This window comes from Narcine bancroftii, chromosome 12 (genome assembly GCF_036971445.1).
Source record: "Narcine bancroftii isolate sNarBan1 chromosome 12, sNarBan1.hap1, whole genome shotgun sequence".
In the NCBI taxonomy this organism is placed as follows: Eukaryota; Metazoa; Chordata; class Chondrichthyes; order Torpediniformes; family Narcinidae; genus Narcine; species Narcine bancroftii.
Window position 1 is genome coordinate 96606675 of NC_091480.1, and position 21781 is coordinate 96628455.

Consider the following 21781-nt stretch of genomic DNA (forward strand, 5'->3'; position numbering starts at 1 on the left):
CCGATCTTCATATTTCCTGTGGGAATGCATTGAAATCATTTTACTTTTAAGTGACTCAATGTGGGGAGGGCTGGTGGGAGAGAGCATCGCTCAAAATGTAGCAATTAGCGATGCTTCGTACTCCCTCGGATGCTTGCCTATGGTGGAAACCCCGTGTGTGCCAGAGAATATAATGCGATTCCTCTCTATAGACACAGTGATGCAAGTTAGCCATGAAGGATCAACTCTTTGAGCTGAATAAATCTTCCAGTAGCATGCTGTTGATAAGCACACTGACCAAGTCCAGAAATTGAGTAGTAGGAGGTTCCTTCAGATATTGAAAGAAGTGTTAGAACTTCGTACTCTGAACATATAAGAAATATGGACTTCGAAATTTAAGCAGCCCGTGAATAACCTTAAATTTTTACTATTCAAGACTGTTTTTAAATTTAGATATAGATATAGCACGGTAACAGACCCTTTCAGCCTATGAGTCCAATTGACCCACAATCCCCGTACATTTTGAATGGTGGGAGTAGACCAAAGTCCCCAGGGGAGCCCACGCAGACATGGGGAGAGTGTACAAGCTCCTTACAGACCGTGTGATGTCAAACCCCGTCCCGATTGCTTGAACTATAACAGTGTTGTACTAACCACTACACTAACCATGTTCTCTTCATCAATGTCGGCCTGCTTCACTGATAGGGAGGATTCTGACATGATGAGCTCTCTAATGAGGAACCTTCGCAGGATAAAGAGATAGCATGAAAGGTTGTCCCAAATCATTTTGGGGATGTTCTCATCTGAGGATTTCTTCTCTGAGTAGATGTCTACCATCTTGACATATCCAGAGGTGGCAGGGCTGAATGGAACGTCTGGTATTTCAATTCTTTATTTGGATGTTTCATCATCCGACTCTCATCTCCACCATCCAGCCTCAATTGACATTGAAAAAAACACCAAATTAAAATTGTACTGTTGGTGAAAATCAAGTTGACCTCGAAATGAGTAATTCTGCACATTTTTTGGCAGGATTTTCTTTCTCATTCCCTCTTGTAGCAGTGTAAATGCTATAAATGACCACAACTGGAGGATAGCACACAACTTATTTACAGAGGAACTTTCAACTTTTCTGGTTTGACATGTTTTTGTTTATTCAGAGAACAAACGAGTCTCACAAACTGGTTGAAGGAGTCAGAGCTCAAACTTCTAAGTTCTCACATTAAATGTGCTTTTACTGCTTTGCTCGCAGAGGTTGGGTCATGGTCACTTTTTACGTCCTAGCCTCTTGATTAATTCTTGGCTACTGCTAACTGCTAAAACCTCATACATTGGAGACGTTACCCAAGTGCCATTCTCAGAGGAAATTCCATCAACTAGTCCATCAGCCCGCGTAAAAAAGGCAAAATGGACACTGGTATTTTATGCTTCCTTAAAGTTCAGGTATTCAGGTTCTCCTTTGAAGATCTAACATGGACATTTAAGGCAACCTACCACAAGGAACTCCTGGAGAGTCCATAGAGTCACCTCGCAGAAAGAACATGACACCATACGTGTATCTAGAGTATGGCCTCCATGACACATGCCCTGGGTGCCACTGTACTTGCCTCATTCACCAAATATCTTTGCTCACTGTTTTAACTTGCTGTGTTTCACGGTATCTACAGTCTTTGGATTTTTACTTCTTGCCTGTTGATTTGCTCAGCAGCCTGAGCCCTTCAGCACCCAGGGGCAGCACCACCAAGGGCTCCCACGGTAATTGGTGCTGGGGTTGGCTCGGCGTGCCGCAGCCTGCCACGCTGCTGGTTGTGGAGGGGCCGAGGGCCATCATGTGCATGTCCCACCGCAGAGCTCGACCTTAGTTCCAGTGTTGGTCATGTCGTAGCCATCCCTTGCTCCCTGCCTGAGACCTGGGCCGTGATCGCCGAGCTCAGCCTGTGTGTGTGTGTGTGTGTGTGTGTGTGTGTGTGTGTGTGTGTGTGTATCCTGGCGGCTGCTGGCATTTCCGCCTCCCCTCTCACTGACAAGCGCTAGGCATCTCCCTGGCGCCGTGTGAATCCGGGTAGACTGCTGTGGCGCTGGGTGAGTGGAGGGGGTTGTCACTTCTTCTGCTGTCTACACTCGTGTTTTCAGTGTTTCTGATTTTCATGGGAGCTGCCTGTTGTTATAAAAAGACTTCACACAGTTAAGTATCGCAAGCACAGGTCATCTTGTGAGTGAACAGATTGTTAAAATGCATTCCTAATCAAATCACATTGCAGACAAGAATATAGAATTGAAAAGTCAAAAAAAATTTGTATTTTACAATTCAAAGGAATGCTCCTGTGGGCATTGTGTTTTATTCAGTTTACCATATTTTTTCTGCCTCACTCAATCTAACATTAATTTGTCAGTAACATCATTCCCCTCTACCTGAATGAATCTCCCTCCCATTGAGATCTGGCTGCAAAGGTCACATTTGCTGAGTTCATATTGGTGGCAGGTGTGAGTACTTCTATCACATCAATAGAGAAGCTGCGTTAAACCCAATAATATTATTTTTAACTCTGTTGTATAGGAAAATCAAATAATCGTATTCTGTAAAAACCACGTTAAGGTTCTTATTATTTATGCACCTTTCACAGGCAATGTTAGTGTGACCCATGTTACTACTTTAATAACAAAAACTGCCATTGAACAATTTCTAGGCCTCAATTTTTAGTAAGCATGTTTTCTGCTTGTTCTTTATGTAGAATTCCTGATTCACATTAGCAGTTCCTCATTAGACAGATGAGTATGATACAGTGACACAATTTTTGGAGCCTCCTCCTCGCAATGCCAGAGAGCCAGGTTCAGTTCTGACCTCGGGTATTCTCTGTACGGAGTTTGCACATTCTTCCTGTGACCGCAGGGATTTCCACCCACGTTCCAAAGATGCGCAGTTTGTAAGTTGATTGACCGCTCTAAATTGCGCCCAGCGTTTAGGTGAATTAAAAATTGCTGAGGTTGATAAGAATGTGAGGGAGAAAAAAGAGAGATTAATATAGGATTAGTATAAATATGTGGTTATGAAGAACTGGTGGGCCAAAGGGCTTGTTCCCATTATGTACCTCTCTGACAGTACTCCTACTGTGAAGATCTAAATAGAATCTTCTTCCAATTTGTCTCCTTTTCTGATTATAAAGATTCTGCAAAGTTCTTTCCAACATCATATCGTACTCCAGAACGGCATAAATAATGCACATAACTAATAACTTCCTCTGGTATTCCTAATTTGGATGTTGTCACTTTGGCAATACCACTGTGAAGAAATGTCCTTAAACTTTTGTTCTTCCCTTTTCCTCTCATCTTTGTTTACCCCCCACCCTGGCTCAAAATGGGTAGGAGGGAAGATGAACTTCATGCCACTATCTCCTACACCACACATGTCAAACTCTGGCCCGCGGGCCAAATTTGGCCCGCGATATAATTATATTTGGCCCGCAAGATCATTTCAAAAATGTATTAGAGGTGGCCCGCCCTGCAGCGAGAGCCGATGCTGTTTTTTGGTAATGTCACCCCCACCATCCTCCCCCTTCATTGCACATCCTTCCCCATTGTAACACGAGAAATTGTAACACGAGAAGACTGCCGATGTCATCAGCCGGCAAGCCAGTTGGAAGGCTCCCCGCACAACCAGTCACTTCTCCAACCTGTCGAGAGGTGTGGCGGATTGGCGAGTGCCTGTGATTTCTTGTCGGCACGACGGACATGGCAGGCTGCGCACGGCCCCCGGGCAGCGTGAGCCCCGCGTGACTGGCACCGGATGGCCCTTCCCAGCGCGAGCGCACTTCTCCCGGTCGCCACGGCCTTCAGCGCTTGCACCCGCGCGAACCCCAGGGACGGCTGGTTCGGCCCTGCACGTGAAGAGAGAGATGGTGGCTGTCCGCAAAGGCTGATCGGCAGCGCGCTGGGCCTGAGTGGGTGGGTAAGCAGGGGTGGGCAGAGGGTGTAGGTGAGGAGTAATGGGCAGGGGAAGTTATGGTGGTGCGAGGGGCAGTTAGAGGGAGGGATGAGTAGAAGGAGGGGTGGATAGGGAAGAGGTAAAAGGGGAGGGGCAGGGCGAGTAGGGGAGGGGTGATTAGAGGGTGAGAGACGGGTAGAGGGAGGAACAGGTTGAGGGGGGAGGCAGTAGAGGGGCATGTATTGGATGGGGTGGGTAGAGGCAGAGCGAGTGGAGTGAGGGGTGAGTAGATGTTGGGTAAAGGAATGGTCAGGTAGAGGGATGGTGGGTCGAGGGTGAATAGAGGCCTAGAGCCTGAGGAGTGAGCAGGAAATGCTGAGTCCTGATGCAGGCCAAAATGGACACAGCCTGTGAATGCTGACTACATCTCCACAGGGACCAAATAGGTTTCCCTCAGGTCAAGCAAAGGGTGAACTTGAGCTACCTACTCCTGACCTGTAACATTATCCTCCTAAAGTTATATCCTAAAGTTTAACATTACATATGTTGAAAGAAGAGAAAACATGCAGATGTTGTTGAAAATTTTCAATAAATATTTAGTTCGGCCCTCGACTTAGTCCAAGTTTTTAATTTTGGCTCTCCGTGAATTTGAGTTTGACACCCCTGTCCTACACGATCATTGACCTCATTACCTTCAAAGATCTCCCTTCCACAGCCTCCCACCTCATTGTTTCCCATCCCCATACTGTCTGGTTCTTCCTTCTACTCGAGCCACAAACTTACTGCCTTAACATGACCGCTGTAACATTGCCTTTCTCCCATGGTTTCTCTAACTCCTGTGGTAATTTTACCCCACATCCTTGCTGCAATTTGGATGTAATTCCCATCAGGAACTTTTTTTTTCTGAGCAGCTTATCAACTCAATCCACAAATGTTCTACATTTTCTGTGCCCCTTCTTGCCAAGGATTTAATTTCATTTGTTACCAATGAAGCAACCTCACCTCCTCTGCTCATCCGCCTGTCTTTTTGATCAGCTGTGTATCCCTGGATGATTAGTTCCCAGCTAGGATCCTCTTTCAAGCATGTCTCAGTTATGCTAACAATGTCGTACCTGCAATTTCTAACTCCAAGCTCATCCACCTTGTTTAATACACTGTACATTTAAACTCAGCACCTTCAGTCCCGAGTTCTCCTCCCTTCTCTGTGTTGCTTGAGTTTAATTTTTTAATCTTTTTTTAATCTTTCTGACCAATCTTTTATTCTGGATGTATTCAATGAATACTCCTGCACTCTCCTTCCCTTTAACTTTATCCATTCTTTTCAAATCTGTTAAACCTACCTCCCTTCTATTTAGTTTAAAGCTGTATCAACAACCCTAGTCGTACAACTCATCAGGACGCTGGTTCAGGTGAACCCCATCCTATCAGAGCAGCTCCTACCTTCCCCAAAACTCATGCCTTGGTTTCATAGTTAGTTATAGAAGAGGATGAGGAAGGGCTGGAAATTAAGTTCCTGAATTTGTGACAGCTGATTCCAATATCATCAAGCAAACGTCAGCTTGGAGCAGCTCGCATGGCAGTGGTATAAAGATGAAGTGTAAAAGTTCATGTCCCCACCAGAGTGAAACACAAGGGCAAAACAAGTCCATTAAATGCTTTATGTTTAAAAAAAACTGAAAATGTTGGAGTTGTGATGTGCTTTGGAAGTATAAAAAGTGTAGAGAGGCAATTGAAAAATAAATAAGGAGAGCAAAGTGGGGGCATGAAATATCACTGATGGGCAAGATTAGGGAAAATCCCAACATATCTTGTAAATATATCGAGGGCAAGGGAATAACCAGGGACCAAAGAGGCAATCTGAGTGGGGATGACATGTTGTTGAGGTCGTAAGTGTACACTTCTCATCTGCATTCTCTACAGAGAATGCCATTATTAAAGTGGGAGAATTAAGGAAAGGGAGTGGTGATATTAAACAATGCTACAGTAAAGAATGAGGTGATCAGAAAATCGGCAAGCTTAAAGGTAGATAAATCCCCAATCCTGAAGAGATGGATCCCAGGCAGGGGTAGGAGGTGGGGGAGGGAACTGCGGGGACTGTGACAGAGATTTTTAAATCTTCACTGGCCATAGATGACTGGAAGGTAACAAATGCAGCATTTCTATTGAAGAAACCTGTGAGTCAATGCAAGCAAGTTATTGGAAAGCACTCTGAAGGTCAGATTTAATCTACACTGAAAGGCAGAGATCACCCCAAGATGGTCACCTTTGTTAGGGAGTAATCTTGACTACTGACATTTTAGAAATTTGCAAGAGATAACAAAACGCATTGATGAGGTCAATGTGATTGATCTAGTATCAGCAAATACTTTAACATATGGGACCCATATGTGAAGATGAAACCAAAGTTTAGAACTCGGGCATCCAAGCAAGATGGTAAATTGAATCCAAAGGTGCCTTAGTAATGGGAGGCAGAATTTTATGAATGTTTTAGAGATGAGGAAGCTTATGGATCAGTGTTGTGCCATGGGAATTGGGTGCTAGGATCTTTACAGTTTGCTGTGCACAGAGTTGATGTTACTAAGTTCACAGATGACACAAAAAATATGGTATTGTTGATCACAAGGAAGATGTTATTAGACTGCTGGATGATGTTGATATGTTGCCAAAATCTGCAGAGCAATGGCAGATGACATTCAGAATTTTTTTTCAGAATTGTCATGAATTTGCCACGAAATTTGTTGTTTTGTGGCACCGTCGCAAGGTGCAAGGTGATGCACAGTGAATTGCAAGAGAGTACTGAGGATCCCTGAAGGTGGTAATACTGGCAAATGAAGTGAAAAAGGAGAAAATCGGGAAACTTGCTTCAGAGCCAGTCCATAGGTTATAAATGCAAAGAAATTTGGGACCACACCAGGGTTCGAATCCGGCGCTGTCTGTAAGGAGTTTGTAAGTTCTCCCCATGTGGGTTTTCTCTGGAAACTCTGGTTTCCTCCCACCTTTTAAAACATACCAGGGGTGTAGCTTAATTGGATGTAAATTGGGTGGCACGGATTTGAGGGCTGAAATGGCTTGTTACCATGCTATATGTATGACTAAATTTTAAATTATGGTAGAATTTTATAAGATAATGGTTTATCTTAGAATTTGAGTATTATGTACAATTCTTGTTGCTATCCTGTGGAAAGCACATGATTGCACGAGGAAGACGTGGAAGAGATTCACCAAGATGTTGCCTGGGATGGAACATTTCAGTTATTGTGAGGAGACAATTGAAGGGCTGAGTTTGTTCAAATTTATTGTCACAGGTACCAAGTTGCAGTGATGTAGGCTGTTCTGCGAACAGACCAGTGAACATCCCATACATAGTACAGCAAATAGGATACAGTGCAAAGTGCAGAGTTGTTATGGAGCAAAGGCAACATAATTCACTATTCAGAAATTGAATAGTGCCAGGAGAGAAACTGTCCATAAATCTGGTGGTTTTCCTTCGGGCAGGGAAGGCTGAGAGAGAATCTGACTGAGATGTTCAAAATTATGAAGGGCATCAACAGGGCAAATAGTAGGTACCAGAATGTCTAAAACTAGAGGACATGGGTTTAAGATAAAGAAAAGGAGATTTAAGGTTGAATATTTTTCACCCAGAACTTGGTTGGAATCTGGATTGTCAACATGTGATGGAGGCAGAAACCTTCATAAAGTTTGAATTTTAAAAAATATCTGTGCAAGCATTTGAATTATCGAGGCAGAGATGACCACAGACCGAGCACTAGTAAAAATGGACTCTTGATGGTTAGCTTAGGCAGAAGGGCCTTTTCCTTTACTCAATGACTGTGAAGATGAATGAACGGAAACACCTACATACAGATGAAAATGAAAAGATGCACCAGATTGTTTTGAAATATTTCACAGGCTTCTGAATGCACCTGCCTTTACACAAGTGCAACTGCTTAAGTGTAGTTAAGCAACACAACAAAGTATTCATGATGGGTAGTTAAAACTTGTCCTGCTTTCAACCGGGCTTGCCCAATAATAGCAACTGTTCTTTCCTGTTTGGACCAACTTTGACTTTTGTTTCAAACAAAACTCGTAAACACATGCATGAAGTGCTGCTTGCTGGTGGTTAACCACTCTCTACAAACTGCAATATCTCACACTATTCATTTGCTACTGAAGTTCAACGTTAAGCAGTCAGTTTATTGAGTGCAAAAGCTTACTGATTTAAGGTCAGATAAAGCAAATGGAAAAGACAAAAAAAAAATCAAATTGGGATTAACTGTTTTAAAAGCAAAATCCAAACTAGTTTGGTCAACAGTTTGTGTTGTGACCAATTTCCAAATTATTCTACAAAATGCCTCGATCTGCTTGCCCTCTGCCTCCCAGAATGTAAAGAGAGGAAGTAAGGGTGCTGGGACTGGTCTGCGTATACCTGTGTATACTGGTCTATGTATACTGAGCTTCAAAAGAAATTAAAATATTTATTGTACAAGTTCACTAATGCTATAATTTTTTTTAATCCTTATTGAGAACTCCTTCGGTTCTGTTCCTTTTCCTTTTCTATGGAACTTGCTACTTTAATTCTTCTTCTCGGATTGATGCAGATATATTTTCAGATTTCAGATTTTGGTCAGCAGTATAACTAATAAAATCTTATTGGTACTAACAAAGGAACAGTGGGAAATTCACCAGAAAGTGGTAAATTCAAAATAATAGATTTTATTAAACTATTAATAACATAAAATGTCTTACTTATCTCTAAACTTAACTTTAAATTTAACCCCACTATGTAAATGTGTGTGTGGTAAAGTCCAAAACCATTACAGTTTAAGCTTGATTCTGAAAAATATCATTTTTAAGTCCAGTTTCAAATGGCTTCTTGACTTCAGAATCCTTTTAAGTTGCAGTTCACAAGTAATTATGAAGCAATTTTAAACATTGTATTTACAGAGCTCTTTAAACTCACAAGTTTCTTGATGAGCTGTCTTTCAGAGAGATATTCTTCACAAGTTTTCCCCTCGTTAGGGTTGCAGAACTATGATCTTCACTATGAGTTATTTCTTAAACAGGCACGTGAGGCTGCCTCTCTTCTTAAGAACTTTAAATAGATATCAAAATATAAACAAACTGCAGTACGGAGAGAATTTTAAAATCCGAAATGTAAGAATCATTAAATGAGTCCTATATTGAGTTTGTTGTTGGAGAGTCTTATGGTGGAGGGAATAACAGCTCTTCCTGAACCTGATGGTGTGGGTATTGTCAGAACATAGCCAGAGTACATTTTGAAAATGCTGCAAATATGGCCATTTCATTCATGGTGCAGAGAATGAATGTTTCTGGTGATGGAGGCCATACCAATGATGCAGGCCGGACTTAGCCAAGCAAGTCGAGAGCTTATTCATTCTAAAGCACATCTCTACATTTGGGATGTTGTTGAGCTGTAAAGCCCTTTCTATAGCCAAGATACTCAGTTATTTCTTAACTTCATATGAGACAACAGGAGACTGATTTGCAAAATCCCAAGTTGCTGCCATTCCTTTAAAATCACAGGTTCTCTGGGATGATTTTTGTCTTGCAGTGTAACATCTTGGGAAAAATATAATTAAATATGTGTTGGAATGTTTACATGAATAATATCCAATTGTCCAGAAAATCTCCTAGTCTTGTACAGTCAAAGTTGGGAACTAACAATTAACAGTTTTATTGTGTATTGGAAGTGGTGATCCTTACATCCAGAGATGATTTTCCATCCAACAGACTGTACTGGATTTGCAGTTAGTTTCAACAGTTCTGCACGTGATTTTTAATCCACTGTTTCAACTAGTTGTCAATTACTTTATCAGAAAGTTATTGGGGAAAAGAAATTGTGCAATGAAGTACTTTCTGGGATACTCTTTTTTTTCTCTCTGTACATTTTCTTCAGTAATTTATTCACATTGTACTTATTATGAAGCGAGGTGTGGCGTTTCTGGCTGTCATGTGGGACCCTGCACTCAGGACAGAGGCTGTTGCTCTATCACATCAAGCTGACCGCCACGGCACCACGGGTGCTGGCGGCTTACCAGTGATGACTGAGTCAGTGGGACTTGGGAATGGTAGGGGCCAGGCGGAGGGGATCAGGTGGCAGAGGGGGTCTGGGAGCGGAGGATGATCAGAGATCATGAGGGGATTGGAGTCAGGTCCCCAACCCTGGGACCACCTGCCTCCACTACCCCGAAAGGGCTTGGAAACACCGTCTGCTCCCACTCCTTACTCGCTGCCAAGTGCTGGTAAGCTTTCAGCACCCGTAGTGCCGTGTCGGTCAGCTTGATGTGCTAGAGCGACAGCCACTGTCCCAAGTGCAGGGTCCCACATGATAGACTGAGGTGCCGCTCCTCGCTTCATAACAGAATAAGTGACTAAATTGTTGTAGCCAAGAAACAATTTTAATCAATGCTTAATATTTATTAAATCTCATGAAAATTATAATAAATTACATGCCAGGCCTGTCGTCAAATGCGAGCACTGGCGCCAAAATGTCTGAGGGGTTACAAAGGTAATTTTTTTCGCCAAAATATCCGCCGCCAAAGTCCGATTCCATGTGCTTACTTACCTTCCTACCAAAATATTCCATCTTATATTTAACTCTACAATAGGAGATCTCCAGTCTATTTCTATCCATAATCAGAAAATATGCCAAAATGGTTTCCAGATCATGAATTTAAAGTCACATGTTTGGGTAAATACAGCATAAATATGTTTTAAATTTAATATAGACATACAGAACTGCAACAGATCCTTCTTGCCCACGAGCCTTTGCCCCTCTTCCCCAATACACTAATTAACCTAAGGACCCCATGCGTTTTTGGAGAGAATATCGTCTGTATTAACATATGAAGAAAGGAATTATAATCAATTAAAAAATTATATTGGCTATGAAAGGGAACATAAATACTGATAAAGATGAGTGTTATCATTTGTGTCCTGGTCACAGATTATTCCCTGCCAAAAAAATTCAGACTGCAGACCTTCAGTTGTGTTTTTTTTAAGTTATCGGCATGCACAGATCATGACCTTACTTCCCACCAACCATTCCCCTAGTGTTTCTTCTCTTCCTCCCCAAAAAAAATAGTTCTCTAATTTTTTTTTTGAAAAATCATTTTTGCAGTGAACATCTCTGATGCAAAGCTGATTCTTGTGAAGCATCACTTCCCACCTTAACACCCACTCTGTTTTTCACTTTACACCTAGCTTGTAAAACTTATTACCATAGCAACTGAAGAGAACAGAGGTGCAAATCTCCAACCACTATGATTACTTATCATAGACGACTGCAGTATGAAAGCCATTCCAGGAAACAACCATCTTTTGTGATGCCCATTAGTTTCTGACTAATTTTTGCTTCCGCATGCAGAAAAGCATCACCATTTGGTTTCATGAAAACAACTTCAAAAAAGGTCGCCGCTCATTCACGCAGTCAGTCACAGTTTGCCCACGTGGACACTTTCCAAATTGTATGATGCTGCTACTACTGTCCTAACCATTAATATTCACTTTGGACTATTGAAACTGCAAAACCAAAAGGTACTTGCTTCACACATTGATTTCAAAAGGGGGCTGGATTTATTGTGTTAAAAAGTATGCTTGAAAAACTTGATTTCAAAGGGATTGTCATCGAACGTTATGTGCCTGTGCCATACTGATGCCCAAATCAAACCAAAATTTTGTCGTTTGCAGAACATGGATACACCTCTATCCTTTTCATAGTTGTATGTCTGTCTTAAATTCTACAATATCTGCTTCCACCACAACACCGGGCAGTTCATTCCAGGCACCAATCACACTCTATATAAATAATATACCTTGTGTGTTTTTGGTGTGTTTTTACTACAATAACAGCGTCTGCAGACGTTAGTGTTTCATTAAATATGTCCTCCTTGGGTGATACTTTTACGCTAGGAAAAAGATTCTGGCTGTTGTAATTTTTATGAACATTTATCAGGTCACCCCTCAGCCTTTTACACCCCAGAAAAAGGCTCTCTCATACCCTCTAAACCAGCCAGCATCCAAATAAACCTCTTCTGTACCCTCTCCAAAGCCTCCACCTCTTTCCTTTAATGGTTTGACCAGAATTTCACACAGTCTTCTAAGTTCAGCCTCGTCAATATGACTTACTTCTATATTCAATTCCCTACCCAATAAAGGCATTCCTTCTTCACCATCCTATCTCGAAAGTGGCTGTGCAAGTAGAAGTCATGGACCTAGGCCTCCAGATTCCTCTGCGCAGCAACATTTTTAACAATCCTGCCTTTAAATGTATAAATTCTCCTTGCATTTGATCTTGCAAAATGCAACACCTCATCCTTGTTTGAATTAAACTCCATCTGCCATTTCTCTGCCCTTATCTTTAACTCATCTATATCCTGTAATATTCTTTGATAGCCCTCTACATTGTCTACAACTCCACAAATCTTAGTGTCATCTGTAAATTTCCTAATCTACCCACCTACTTTATCATCGAAGTCATGTATATGATCAGGAACGAAAGTCCCAGCACTGATCACTGCAGAACACCACTGGTCCTTGGCTTCCAGCAAACATAAAATCCTTCCAGCACTCTGCTCTTTCATCTTTGGGACAGCTAATTCTGTATCCAAATGATCAATTCACTGTAGATCCCCTGCACCTGTACCTCCTGGATCAGCCTATCATGAGGAAACTTGTCGAATGCCTTACTAAAGATTGATGTTGCTTCTTTATTTCTTTGGTGAATATTTAGATAGGTGTATTTTATCTCTTTAACAATTTGAATACCCTGAATTATTATAGGTTCACGAGAATGTTGACAGGATTTCAGGGTCTGAGTTACAGGGAAAGGTTGTGCAGACTGGGGCTTTTTTCTCTGGAGCGTAGAAGATTGAGAGAGGACTTGATAGAGGTGTTTAAGATTTTAAAAGGGACAGACAGAGTAAATGTGGATAGGCTTTTTCAATTAAGAAAGGGGGAGATTCAAACTAGAGGACATGGTTTAAGATTGAAGGGGGAAAATTATAAGGGGAACATGAGGGGAAATTTCTTTATGCAGAGGGTGGTGGGGATGTGGAATGAGCTTCTGGCAGACGTGGTCGAGGCGGGATCATGGGTTACATTTAAGGAAAGACTGGATAGTTACATGGATAGGAGAGGACTGGAGGGGTATGGACCGGGTGCTGGTCAGTGGGACTAGGAGGGTGGGGATTTGCTACAGCATGGACTAGTAGGGCCGAACTGGCCTGTTCTGTGCTGTAAGTGGTTATATGGTTATATGATTTATTTCTTTTTCATTCAGGATTTACAACTCTGATTTTGCCAGATGTCCCTTGGACTGTTGCAATGGTTCTCAACCTTTTTCTTTCCACTCTCAAACTACTTTAAGTAATCCCTATGCTATCCGTTCTCTGTGATTAGTAAAGGATTGCTTAAGGTGGTTTGTGAGTGGGAAGGGAAGGTTGAGAACCACTGTTCTGGACCCAATTGTAACTGAAATATTCTGCTTGAGAAAAATTGTCATTGGCCCATTTCCTTTGGAGATATGAAACCGTGCACATAACGAGTCAATTAGGGACGATTAAAAAAAGTGGCTTTCAAACTTTTTCTTTCCACCTACATACCACTTTAAGCAATCCCTTACTAATCACTGAGTACCTATGGCATACAGAATATTTAATGTGGTATGTAAGTGGAAAGAAAAAGGTTGAGAACCACTGGACCATTGAGTCATGCTTCCAATGTGTCCTCCCAGACTTTTGTGTTCACCCTTTGGAATCCTAACTACTCAACTCCCAACTTCCCCGTGGAATTTTTTCCTGCTAATTTAAAGCTAATTAGGTGATTTCTTGTACTGGTAATTATGTGCTTAATATGTGTAATACCTTAACTATTGGACCATTTTGTATGTTCCTTTGTATATTCTCAGTTGTGAAAGTTATAGAATTATATTGAAATCAGTATGCCAGCCATTTATTTCATCAACAACTTGATGATCTCTCCAGTTTTACCAAACGCTGAATTATATTTTCCACACATTATCTTGGGATTTTAAGATTATTATCACACGCATGTCCTTCATTTTCTGATTCTTTTTTCCCCATAATTTATGCCACGAGCTCTGTTCCAGAGCCCTGCTAACATTTCCTCAATGGGATCTGCTGTTGCTCCAGGTAAACGCTTTATCATCCTCTATGTATAAGCAACACAACACCTCAGCTATCCAGCATTTTGCAAATGCAGCCAGATTGAACAGTTTTGTTTGTTGTTTTACTGGCATTTCTTGAATTGCCACTTCATTCATTCCATCAATTATGCAGAGGATTTTTCACAACAAGGGAGTTACAGTCTTGGTTAACGTTAGATTGCTAAATTTACTTGAAGCTATGCACATTTAGGGCAGATCACTATATATTGTGTTATCCAAAAGCAGCAGTGGGGTGCAAGATGACTGTTTCAGCCCTCCACATTTACCCAGCAGGAGACAGCAGCTGGTCTTCCCAATTAAAATTCTATCGAGTAGAATCCTCTCCTGCACAGCGTGGTTGTGTGTATTACATTTTACTGGCAGACATTGTTATTCAATTCAAACAGCTTGCTTTTCCGATAAATGGAAGTCTTCTGCATACAATGAACTCAGTCGACAGAGTGAAGACTCCATTTCCAATATATCTCTCTTAACCTAATGCTCTACAAACATAAACTATTGAAAAACTCTTTTCCTGCACAACAGAATTTTGTAAAAACACTTTTCAGATATGCAGGCACTAAGCCTAACTTGTGCATTGTTGATGGAAAGTCCTTCAAGGAAATCAAATAAAATCTACTTCAATAGACCTCACCGGGCACATTAAATGAAAGCTTAAATTAGTTTGTTTCAATCAGGGAATTCCAACACCATCATCGATGATCATCTTTCAGACCCTAGAAATAGTGTGTGATACATACATGTCCATTCTTCCCTTGAACTATAAGGAGTTATCTGACCTACTTAGGTACATCTTGAAAATCTACTCTTTCAGCACCAATGCTTCTCAACCAGTACGAGTAAATAGAAATGACTTGGCTTTGAAGATGTTTCGAACACAATGATTGGTTATTTTGCTGCCAGTGATCAGTGCTCTTCCAAATTAAAAAATACAAGTATTTTGGATTATTAAAACTATTCTATTATTGATAAGAGGAAGGGTATGTAGTGTAAGTCTTTTCTACGAATAGTATTGAAATAATCTTTTGAAGTTTTTTTTGCTCTACTAGTGGAATTTGGACAGCATTAGGATTGGATCACAATTAGTGAATTAATGTGACAGTACAGCAAGGATTTTTTATTTCAGATTCTGGGATTCATAAATATAATTCAAATTAATTCATGTAGAACAAACATCACTGATGTACAAATGTGAGATTTCTGATCAGAAATAGGCATCAATCAAATACATCGCCTGTTCTTTCCTCTGCACAAATCAAATCTGGTTAATTCCCACCCAGCCACTGGACCCTCATTCATTATCAAAATGATAATGACTCTTTCTTAACAACAACTTGCCCATTTTATGTTTTTTCCAGAACCACTTTATTGCAGACCTCAGGCTAGCATGAATCCAAATTGGCCCAAGGAACAGAATTGCAGAAGGTAGATGCCTTCACATCAAAGCTACAGAGTCTGGTGTTAAGGCACTCTGGTTAATCTGAAATGAATGAGCATTAAGTGCTCCCGTTGTTGCTGTCCTTCCTCACTTGAAGGAAGATGATTGTGATCATTGGAAATCTATCTTTGCAGTCCTAGGACATCACTACAGCCGTTTCTCAGGGCAGTGTTCTTAGCCTAATCATCTTTAATTGCTTTATTAATGATCTAACTTCCATAAGGTTGGTAGTGAGGATATTTTCTGATCATTGCGCAATGATCAATTCCATTTGCAGATCTTCATCAAATCAAACAAGATCCAGATAGCATTCAGACAAATAATATTTTGCACCACAAAAGTGCTAGGTTTGACCATCTAAAACAAGAAAACGTCTCATCACCGACATTTAACAGTCAATTATATTACTGTAACTTCGTGAAGCCCTCCACATTAACATCCAGGAGGTCACCATTGATAGACCAATTGGATCAGCCATGTAGATACTGTGGCTACAAAAGTGGGTCACAGGTTAGGTATCCTGCCTTAAGTGACCACCATCTGATCATTCCAAGGCCTTTTCACCATATATTGTTAGGTGCATGATGAAATACTCTCCCATCCCCTGGGTGAATGCAGTACCAGTAACTCTCAAGGACCCTGGTCTTAACCAGAGCAAAGCAGCACACATGAGTGATATCCCATCAATCCTGCTGTTCACGTCCAGCTCACAATAGCTGCAGTGACTTGCCCAAGGTACCCTGAATGCATGACTAAAACCTTCCACAACGTCCTCCACTGAGGAAAAGGCATCAGGCACATTGCAAACCAATCACCTGCAAATTCCCTTCAAAATTGCATGCCATCTTGACTTGAAATCAATTTGCTATTCTTTTATTGTCACCATGTTTAAAGCCTGGGATTCACTATTCTTTCACCTGAAGAATTGCAGTGTTTTAAGAAGGCTGCAGTGATATGAAATCCAAAGAATTATTACATTAGCTTTAACAACTATGGTATTAAAAAAGATCTTGAAAAGGTAGAGCTGTTTTCCATCAATGTACATGTGAAAACTGACTGTAATCAGTGGCTGATGCCATCAAGATTTCAGATTGATTGTCGGAGAACATAATTGCCATCACATACCACCCTGAGATTTTCTTTCCAGCGGGCGAGACAGCATTACCTCTGATTTGTAATGCAAAAATAATACAAGGGACAAACTATGGAAATCAAGGGAATATATTTGGAAGATTCCCAAAGTAGTAGTGTGAAAGCTGAAAGGTCATTGCTAATTAAGATTTGAGCTTCCTTAACCCTCACACACAAGAAGTAATTTTATAATTTTACCGCTGCTTCAATCAAGATTAACTAAGAAACAGGTGGGATCAAATTTTGGATCTTCTTGGGCTAGCAAGAAAGTTGTTTGATTTTGTTTTTTTAAAAAAGCAAACATAATATTAATATTTACTTCAGTAATATTTCATTTATTTAAAGATCAGAAGTTTATTTTGTTAGAAGATACCAAATAAAACTTTCCGTAATGTACCTGCAACTGGATCAGATGGATCCTAATGATGACAAAGTATACAGGACTGCCATTTGTGTTAAACCATTTATCATTTAACGTCAGCATCAATCATTCACTTACTTCTGCCAGAAATTTGATTGCTTTAATCAATTTATGTTTCACAACGACCTCGGGAGTCCCTCTACCCCAGGCTTTCTGGATTCTTAAAACTATCACAGAAGGACGAAGATGAAGTATGCTGTCAACGTCTACAAGGCAAGCCAACAATGTCTAATTATTAAGGAAGACCTGACCACTAACCTATTTGCGAATCACCAAGTTCATAACTAAATATGTTTGATCCAAGTACTTCTAAATAATTTTTCATTTGTTTACATCCATTGCCTTTTGGGAAGTCACTGTTTTCAAAAAAAATCAGCTTTTTCTCGAGCCAAAGGTAGTTTCACTAAATTTTGGTGCAAACCACCCTTTATTTCAAAGCCCAAGTTTAAGTTTATTATTATCTGATTTTACAAGTACAACGCTATGAAACAGTGCTCTCTGGTTCTTGGTGTAAAACATTGCAAACACACATACCTGACATTGCACACATACAGATAAACACTATGTATCCACACTATGTATATGTAAATGTTAAAATAAATATTATTAAATAAATAATGGAGTCATGGAGTGTTTGTATGAGCAATTCATCAGTCATTTATCGGTCTCGTTGCCCATGGTAAGAAGCTCTTTCTCAGCCTGGCAGTTCTGGCTGTGATACACCTGTACCTCTTTCCCAATGGGAGTAGCTGGAAGATGCTGTGTGTGGGGTGGTAGTACTCCAATGATTTTGCAAGCCCTCTTTAGACCTCGATCCTGGTGGATCACGTTGATGGGGGTGATTGAGACGCCAGTGGTCCTCTCTGCTGCTCTTCTGGCTCCCGTAGATTGACCTCCAATCTGATGTCCTACAGCAGTCGTACTGCACTGTGGTGCAGTCGGCCATGACGCTCTCGATAGAGCTCCTGTAGAAAATCGACAGGATGGTGGCCGGTAGCCTTGCCTGCCTCGGTCTTCTCAGGAAGTGCAGTCGCTGTTGCACCTTCCCAACAAGTGAGGAGATGTTTGTCCAGGATAGGTCACTTCATAAGTGGACTCTGAGGAACTTGGTGCTTTCTACTCTCTAATGTGTGGAGGGTGGTGCTAAAGTCCATAATCATCTCCTTGTAGTATTAGTGATTCATTGAAGATGATACAGATTTAGACCACTGCTGTTTCATCATGACTCTTGCTTGCTAATTAGACAATGTAAAGGTATAAAGAGTGAGTGACGTGAGTTTAGTCCATATGTGCAAGCCATTTGTCCACCCAAATTCTCCACTTCAGCCTTATTTTGTCTGGAAATTATTTCTGCATTGTAGAACACCTGCTCAACATACTGAAGAACAACTGTAGAATATTAATTAGTCTTTCTTTTTTGGATGCTTTATTTGTCTACTGTTCATTGTAAGTTAAACTCCCAATAGTTTCACATGCCACACAAACTACTTCATCCTACCCTCTTCCCCCACTCCACTATTCCCCCTTAATACATGCAGTCACTGAACACACAAGGTTTTTCTCTCTCATGCAGACACATACCACAATCTCTTGCGGGACAATCATTTCCCAATAGTTTTCTTAGTCATTTCAGTGAATGACACTCTGCCATTTCCAATCCCGTTCATAAGCTGAGAGAAGAATTACGCTCACAGTAAATTGTTGCAGCTAATTTAATTACTTTGCTGAAGTAATTCAATCTATTTAGTCTAATGCCATGTCATACAAACTGTTGTCACCTTGGACTATCTAAGCCATCTATTTTTTTAGTCTCAAATTTTGAAGGGGCAACTTGATTTTTTTTTTATGAGCAGGGAGAAATTTGCAATTGACTTCAAATGTTTCAAAATATTTTCAAATATGGTTCAGTAATTTGAATAAAGGAGGATATTGCACAACATTAATAAGGATTATTATCAATTAATAAATTAGTGGACTCTTCACAGAAATCATTGCAGTCTATTAGGCCAGATCACAGAGTCAATTTCATCCAGCAAAGTCCCTCCTTACCTGGATAAGGCAAGTGCAGATGTACAGCTGCATCTGTGTGAAAGAATAAGTTTAACAAAGGGTTAATGAATTGGGAGAGAATATTGTTGCCTTGGAATGCAGATGAGCATGTGACTTCCTTCTAACATGATCTTCCCTTTGCTGTAGTGAGATTGTAACTAACACCATAAAGAATGTACTAAATGAAAGAAGTAAGGACATCCTGCTTTTGCCAGCTTGTCTCCAGACACCACAAGGGAACTTACCGTTATAAAAACAGGAATTGCCAGTTGTGTGAAACTCTTGTGAAACTTACAGAGTCTCATGCAGACCCTGCTTGAACAAGTTACTGAACTCTTTCTTTGTACCCCTCACTCCCGCTAGCATTCACAAGGCTGAGTAAAGGAAACGGTTGAAAGTTTAATTGGTTATGCTGTTTATTTTCTTACATTGCGGGCTGACCTTCACACCTGCGCCTGCCTTATTCAGGTGAGGAGAGCCAATCTCACTGGCTAACTAGATTCTGGAGTTCATCACTTTGATCCCAAAGATGTACTCAGGAACACTGCCTCTGAATCCTTTCCAACAGCCTTCGATTACTGACAAAAATGTTGGAAGTGCCTATTTTTTTGAGGTGTCTATTGCAAGATAGAAAAGCAGTCTCTTGCAGAAATTCATTTTGTTGTCAGAGCTGCATTGTCATTTTTAGAAATAAAAATTGAAACCACAAGCCCAAAAATTAGGCAGACAGTACATCTTTCTAGTGTCAGAGACATGTATTATTTCCAGTTGGTGAATTATTTTTCATTTTTCTTTTATATTCTCTTCATACTTTCTACAGAGAAGGTAGGAGAGTAATTTGTTGTACAGGTATTCTGTACCTCCATCAGTAACAATGCCATTTTCTCACGGATTCCAAGAACAGGATGTTCTCTTCAGCCTCTCTCTCTCTCTCTCTGGATAGCTTGTAATTAAAATGCTCAATTCTTGCAATTTTCATCAGCTGCCTGTCCTCGAATTGTTAACTTTTCAAAAAAATGTGAGAGAATAATGAGTGCACCAGTTCCTTACACCTGTAAAGTAAAAGTTAATTGGTATTATTCTGTTATCAGTTTAGTCATGCAAACTCACAGAGTCACAGAAATGGCTTCCTGTTATATATTAACAGCTCCTTAGCAATTTTTGAGGTGCTCCAATTGTTTGAGTCATCTATTTCAAAAGGAATGCTATTTTGTAAACCTGCCTAAATTTCCCCCGAGATGATGCCGTACTGATAGTCTTGTATTTTCTCACACGCACGCCCCCCCCCCCACCCTGTGAGTCCTCGCATTTATCTCCTTTAACCTATTTAACTTTTTCACTACAAGGCCCCATCTCTTTTACTTAAATTGCTGCCTGTTCTCACACCCTTGTGTTAAGTTCAAATCTTTCATCACCATTCATTTTTGGATCACCAGACACCCACCTCCTTTCTGCACCATGTCTGGTGGTTGTATTCCACAAAAATTCGACCAGGGAGCCTGGCCTGCCCATTTGCTTATTTCTGATTTCATTGTGCAAGCTGGCCAAAACTTCACCTATGCTTTTCATCTTATAAATCTCCATTTATCCCAACAGTTCTACCGATAGAGTCCATACTAAGAATCCAACTGGGAATCTTTTATTTAAAATATAGAGCTGCAGTTACCTACCGAATTGCCTTCATGGTATTTTCATGAATTGGGGAAAAAAATATTGATTCATCGACGAGCTTTACTATTTTAAAGAATTTGCCATGGTCCCTAAGGGAATGCTGCCACTAACCAGTTGTGATAGTACAGACCGATCACCAATGTACATAGTGTATATAGTTACTGTATCTAGACTGTGTTTACAGCGATTGGCTGAGAGCTAAGCCACGCCTACTGTCTGGGCCTTAAAGGGTTGTATCCCTAGCCAGGTCGGATCATTCCGGACTGGTCGGCCACCTGTGAAGAGCTCCTGTCTTTTGCTAATAAAAGCCTTGGTTTGGATCAACAAGTCTTTGGTTCTTTCGACGAGCTCTACACCAGTCTAACGATGTAATATTTGATTCCACTTCTTCGTGGTATGTTTCCAATGGTTCAATAATATGGGTCAGACATATGAGCAGTGAACTCAACAAATGGATCAGGAACGGAGCTGGGCAACTTTACACCACTCAATCCAACCACATTTACCATGTGGTAATGCATGCCCATTTGGGAGAGCTATCCAGTCATCTAACTGAGCAATTATTGGGCATAATTGTATGCACAATATAATTTGTATCTAAATATATAATACTTATTTGGTATGTGGCACATCCAGGTTGTGGAATTGTAGGGCTCGGAATTATCAAGGGAATCTACCTTATGGTCTCCAGATGGTACGGAGACTCATCCGCTTGCATTAAACTTCCAGTTGATTGCCAACTACTTCCCTTCTTGATCACAGCTTTTTCACATTGAGCAACTCTAGAGAAGACTCTGTAGGTAGTAACAAAGAGGGAAAACAATGTATTTTTGGTGATCCAATGTCCATCGGTGGAACATGTTAATATCTGCACTAACTGAACTGGCTGAATCCAAAGCGCTGTGGCTGTTAGTATGGAACTACATCAGGAGATGTGGACGTCATTCACCCAAATTAGTTCTC

The 21781-nt window shown here is 40.7% G+C and overlaps 1 protein-coding gene across 6 annotated transcripts in view; it reads left to right on the forward strand.

The window, feature by feature from the left end:
* Window positions 1-21781, forward strand: part of LOC138746709 (unconventional myosin-Id-like) — a 303031-nt gene that overhangs the window by 132497 nt on the left and 148753 nt on the right. The window contains exon 17 of one of the 6 annotated variants that reach the window (XM_069905034.1): window positions 11289-11442. The exons of the other annotated variants lie outside the window; for them this stretch is intronic. Coding sequence (XP_069761135.1) covers window positions 11289-11414 — 126 coding nt within the window. The 3' untranslated portion in view covers window positions 11415-11442. Of the gene's footprint in view, window positions 1-11288; window positions 11443-21781 lie in introns of those variants that run through there. 6 annotated transcript variants of the gene reach the window in all.